The 6,275-nt window shown below is 40.7% G+C and overlaps 1 protein-coding gene across 1 annotated transcript; it reads right to left on the bottom strand.

The window, feature by feature from the left end:
- Positions 1-4,157: 4,157 nt before the first annotated feature.
- Positions 4,158-5,660, bottom strand: or40a1 (odorant receptor, family 40, subfamily A, member 1). Its single transcript, XM_023981635.1, has 2 exons — positions 4,865-5,660; positions 4,158-4,324 (listed from the first exon to the last, which is right to left on the bottom strand). Exons 1-2 carry the CDS (start codon positions 5,658-5,660, stop codon positions 4,158-4,160), a joined length of 963 nt encoding a protein of 320 aa, XP_023837403.1.
- Positions 5,661-6,275: the final 615 nt, after the last annotated feature.

Here is a 6,275-nt window from a genome sequence, read left to right as displayed (position 1 = left end):
ATGGGAACTAGAAACTTAAATGACTACTTTTCAACCAGTAGGCGTCATAGGTGCCTGGTCGATCATGAAAGAATTAGCCTCATATGAATGGTAGACCTACATCTCAGAGCTGTAGGTAGATGACAGGTTATCTACAATGTGGTCCTTTGTAGCTCCGTTGGTAGGTCATGGCGTTCGTAACGCTAGGGCAGTGGGATCAATGCCCACGACCAACCAAACGTAACATAAATGCACACATGACTACAAGTCGCTTATTAATGGCTAAATGGCATACAGGTATATTTTATTTAATTTCACATGATCAACCTAGTGTCCATGCAAAAGTCCTGAAATGTGACAATGAGTGACAGAGGACTGACTGGATCGACTGCCTGCCCCCAGAATGACCACATCTGGCCACTCCATTCAGTTACATGCCGAGCAATACAATAAGGCCTGAGGAGGTGTGGTATATGGCCAATATACCACGGCTAAGGGCTGTTCTTCCGCACGATGCAATGCATACTGCCTGGATACAGCCCTTAGCCGTGGTAAATTGGCCATATATCACAAACCCTCGAGGGGCCTTATTGATATTATCAGCGGGTTACCAACATAATTAGACCATTAAAAGTTATTTTTTGTGATACCCATAGTATATACGGTCTGATATATCACACCTTTCAGCAAATCAGCGTTCAGGGCTTGAACTACCGGGTTTATGAGTAAGCAATAAGGCCAGAGGGGGTGTGGTATTTAAGTGATAATGGCATCAAAGCCGGTGTTTGGAGGATATATTGACACAGTTTGCCAGCCCTCGACTTCGCCTCGGGCCTAACAACACCCGTGCCAATATATCCTCCAAATATCAGCTTCTCGGGCATTACCACTTAATTTGCCAACAGTTAGAATTCTGAATATTGTTCTAGACATTAATTTACGTAGCATTGTTTCAATATTAACAACATATATGTAATGTTAATGAGGTGCTAACATAGCTGCCATAGAATTTTCAAGTGTCATGTAAATGCTCATAATGCTCATTCTATACCAGGGATGGGCAATTTTGATGAGGTGGGGGCCACAAAAACAGTAAACCCCTCACTAAGCGGCCACAGTGGCTTGCGGGTCTACGTACCCACATCCATTGTCACGCCTGCTCCCGCTCCCCCTCTCTGGTCTGCCTCTCTGTCACCATCATTACGCGCATCAGCGCTTCATTGGACTCACCTGGACTCCTTGACTTTGTTGATTACCAACAACGACGAGACGGCCTGCAGGGAGGAGGTGAGGGCCCTCGGAGTGTGGTGTCAGGAAAATAACCTCACACTCAACGTCAACAAAACAAAGGAGATGATTGTGGACTTCAGGAAACAGCAGAGGGAGCACCCCCCTATCCACATCGACGGGACAGTAGTGGAGAGGGTAGTAAATTTTAAGTTCCTCAGCGTACACATCACGGACAAACTGAATTGGTCCACCCACACAGACAGCGTTGTGAAGAAGGCGCAGCAGCGCCTCTTCAACCTCAGGAGGCTGAAGAATTTCGGCTTGTCACCAAAAGCACTCACAAACTTCTACAGATGCACAATCGAGAGCATCCTGTCGGGCTGTATCACCGCCTGGTACGGCAACTGCTCCGCCCACAACCATAAGGCTCTCCAGAGGGTAGTGAGGTCTGCACAACGCATCACYGGGGGCAAACTACCTGCCCTCCAGGACACCTACACCACCCGATGTCACAGGAAGTCCATAAAGATCATCAAGGACAACAACCACCCGAGCCACTGCCTGTTCACCCCGCTATCATCCGACGGCGAGGTCAGTACAGGTGCATCAAAGCAGGGACCGAGAGACTGAAAAACAGCTTCTATCTCAAGGCCATCAGACTGTTAAACAGCCACCACTGACATCGAGTGGCTGCTGCCAACATACTGACTCAACTCCAGCTCACTTTAATAATGGAAATTGATAAAAAATGTATCACTAGCCACTTTAAACAATGCCACTTAATATAATGTATATGTATATACTGTACTCTATATCATCTACTGCATCTTGCCATCTTTAAGTAATACATGTATCACTAGCCACTTTAAACTATGCACTTGTATGTTTACATACCCTACAGTACTCATCTCATATGTATATACTGTACTCGATACCATCTACTGCATCTTGCCTATGCCGTTCTGTACCATCACTCATTCATATATCTTTACGTACATATTCTTTATCCCTTTACACTTGTGTGTATAAGGTAGTAGTTGTGGAATTGTGAGGTTAGATTACTCATTGGTTATTACTACATTGTCTAGGAACTAGAATCACAAGCATTTCACTACACTCACATTAAGATCTGCTAACCATGTGTATGTGACAAATAACATTTGATTTGATTTGATTTTGATTTGATATGATTTGAACTTGTTCTCAACTAGCTTACCTGGTTAAATAAAGGTGAAATAAAAAAATAAAWWAAAAATACAGGACCTTACCTATCACAAAGAAGTGAGAAAAAGACCAAGAGAACCTTGGGCTCAAATGGGACTGGCCCATGGTATGGAACAACATTTCTTCTTCAACTAGAAACCTTTCCCATCAGCTGGACTTATTTCACTCCTGACAGTAGACTTAAACTACAGCTTGTAGATAATGATCAACATTACAAATGCTCTTGTTCTGAATTAGGAAACTTTCTGCATATTTTTTGGCTCTGTTTTCACCGTGGATCTCCTTGGAAACACGTTTTAGGTCAAATTGAAAGTAAGATATTTCCATTATGCTCTGTTCTCATGCTGTGTCCCAAACGCGTAACTACACTGCTCCTTAATAGTTATGTATATTCACCACAGAATACAAGAACTGCAACACTGTGTATGTTATTTTTCTTTTATATCCTTTAATTGTTTTATTCCTTGTTTTATCTCTCTTTTATTCCTCGTTTCTCCCCTTGCATACTGCTTGTATGAACTGCTTGTATGTTACCTTATACTGAATATATAAAAAATAAATCAATACTTTTATTCCTCGTTTCTCCCCTTGCATACTGCTTGTATGTTACCTTATACTGAATATATTAAAAATAAATCAATACTTTTATTCCTCGTTTCTCCCACTGCATACTGCTTGTATGAACTGCTTGTATGTTACCTTATACTGAATATATTAAAAATAAATCAATACTTTTATTCCTCATTTCTCCCACTGCATACTGCTTGTATGAACTGCTTGTGTGTTACCTTATACTGAATATATTAAAAACAAATAAATAATTGTTCACATTTAAAAAAAAAAAAAAAATGGTAATGATTATAAAGCTTATACATGCTTATGAATGCTTACAAATATGTATTTATTAAAGGTTTATAAATCATGTATTAATCCTTATTCATGAAATGTGTTAGTGTTACTCATTTTACCTTTGAACAGAGCCCTACAGTTTGTCTCTGCCAGTGAATATATTTTAGTGCCATCTAGTGGAACTAATGAACGTATGTTATTTGACTAGTTGAACTCTTTCAACGTAAATACTGTATATCTAGATACTTTGCAAAACGTTACCTCTATGCCATAATTGTATGTGATGAACACTATATGTGACAAATACCTGTACTCACTCATCATGCCCTGTACTGTCAGTTATCATAATGATTTTACCTGGATATGCTGTACCTTTCTGTTAATAGTTTTTTTTTTWTWTWTTTTTTTWATGTAATCTTTAACTAGGCAAGTCAGTTAAGAACACATTCTTTATTGTGGATGCAACATGAATTCGTCCAGTAATTAATGTTATTATAATATATAAACACTCCATGATTACAGCTGTGGCATAAAAACTTGTATCTGAAAAGCACAACAACAAAAAATATTTGAAATTAGAAGTTTGAATTGTATTCATTTACCACAATAAAAGATGTTATATCTATTATATCTATTATTATATCTATTATATGCAAATATGAAGTGTTCAACAGAAGAATAGTCAGACATTGTTTTATTGCAATTATCTTAAGAGTAAGAGTGTTCATAAAATWGTATTAACAGAAAAATGCTGAAATTAAATAGATACTAAATGCAAGGGGAAAGTCACCTTACTTGGAAACTTTTCCTATATCTACAGTTCTTGAGTTTTTGCTGCAGATTTGAAAATACGATCAACAACTCCACGCAAAGTCTCATTTGTGAGAAGAAACTTTTGTCTTTACAAACAGTTTGATGATTTTCTCCCGCAGCTCCTCTGTCTTTAGGCTGTAGATGATAGGATTGAGCATGGGTGGCAGGGTGACAGACACAGTGAGGATGGCAGTCAGGAGGTCTGAGGACTGCACCAGGCGCAGGTTACCTAGGAGGGAAGGGAAAACAGACACACATCCAGTGGCTTTGAGATGTTGATTGATAGTATTAACAGTAAATTAGGATATTCAGCTAAAATAAGAAGGAACTTGTGCACTGAGACATGCTGTACGCTCCCACTTGTCATAGCCTAGCAACCAGACAACTCAGATGTGCGGCAGGTAGCCTAGTGGTTAAGAGGTCTGGACCAGTAACTGAAAGGTTGCTGGTTTGAATCCCGAGCTGACTGTGAAAAATCTGTCAATGTACCCTTGAGCAAGGCACTTAGCATCTACTAAAATGCAATGTGCTAGTGTTCTTTTGAATGACAATTTATACAGTACAATAAACACACATTTGGGGGCAAATTAGTCAGAGTCCTCCTTTTTTCCTGACCTACACTTAGGGAGCATACAGTTTCCAGCAGGGATAAAAGTTGTGGCGAAGAGCACATAAACATTTCGCTGAACCTTTTATACCTGTGGGAAACTGTGAACGTGACGAATATTTTTGATTTGATTTTGAAGTCTACAGTCATCCCTGTGTTTACCTAGGACGTAGGCCAGGATGACAGGGAGGTAGTACACCAGGACCAGCAGCAGGTGAGTGAGACAGGTGTGGAAGGCTTTCCACCGCTGGGTAGTCGAGGCAAACTTCAGCACCGCAACCACCACCACAGCATAGGTGAAGATGATGAAGGACAGGGGGCCTAACAGGACAGCCAGAGTTTTAGCTGTTGCTAGTTTCCTGTTGAAAGAGATGTCAGAGCAGGCCAGTCTGTATACAGGACCGTGCTCACAGCAGCAGCTCTGCACCACCCTAGAGGCACAGTAAGGCAGGCTAGAGGCCAGGGCGACAGGGTAGACCTCCAAGAGGAAGGCCAGGGTCCAGATCCCTAGCAGGATGAGCAGCATCCTCAGGTTGGTGTTGATGGTGAGGTAACGCAGAGGGAAACAGATGGCTATGACACGGTCGTACGCTAGGAGAGCCAGGGAGAAGGACTCCATATCGCCAAAAAAATGCAAGAAGAACATCTGAGAAAAACACGTCCCAAAGGAGACGTAGTTCAGATTGAACACAAATACAGGCACCATCTGGGGAATGATAACACTGTTCAAAGAGATGTCCACCACAGCTAAATTGCACACTGCAACATATTTTGGATTTTGAAGGCTTGGGTTCATAATGAAGACTGCTAACAGAACAAAGTTACCCATTAGAGTGATGATGTATATTATAGAGAGAGCTAGGATGAGGTAGTTCTTATTGCCCAGTGTGTGGAAGGCTGTGATGTAGAATCCATCATCTGATGATCCCGTTCCATTGTAAAGCACAGAAAAACCCATTTGAGGGGCCACTGTGTGTCTGGAAGAGAAATACAGATGACTGAAATGGAAAATCAATCAAAATCCATAAGTTATCTGATGATACATAATGAAGTGACTCAGGCAAGACCATCTCAAACTAAACAGCCTTCCTGTTCATTTTATACCTCTCTGACACTATTTTACAATAATAATGAACACCCACTGTACCAACACCAATAATACTGAATACCCACTGTACCAACACCAATAATACTGAATACCCACTGTACCAACACCAATAATACTGAATACTCCACTGTACCAACACAATAATACTGGAATTACCCACTGGTACCCACACCAATAATACTGAATACCCACTGTACCAACACCAATAATACTGAACCCACTGTACCAACACCAATAATACTGAATACCACACTGTACCAACACCAATAATACTGAATACCCACTGTACCAACACCAATAATACTGAATACCCACTGTACACACCATAATACTGAACACCCACTGTACCAACACCAATAATACTGATACCACTGTACAACACCAATAATACTGAATACCCACTGTACCAACACAATAATACTGAAACACCCACTGTACCAACACCAATAATACTGAATACCCACT

This window comes from Salvelinus sp. IW2-2015, linkage group LG36 (genome assembly GCF_002910315.2).
Source record: "Salvelinus sp. IW2-2015 linkage group LG36, ASM291031v2, whole genome shotgun sequence".
Lineage (NCBI taxonomy): Eukaryota > Metazoa > Chordata > Actinopteri > Salmoniformes > Salmonidae > Salvelinus > Salvelinus sp. IW2-2015.
This window is presented reverse-complemented; position numbering and strand designations above follow the sequence as displayed.

Coding starts and splice junctions, on each gene's coding strand:
- or40a1 (XM_023981635.1), bottom strand. CDS start 5,660: ATGGGTTTTTCTGTGCTTTACAATGGAACGGGATCATCAGATGATGGA. Junction 4,325..4,864: donor CATCCTGGCCTACGTCCTAG/GTAAACACAGGG, acceptor CTTCCCTCCTAG/GTAACCTGCGCCTGGTGCAG.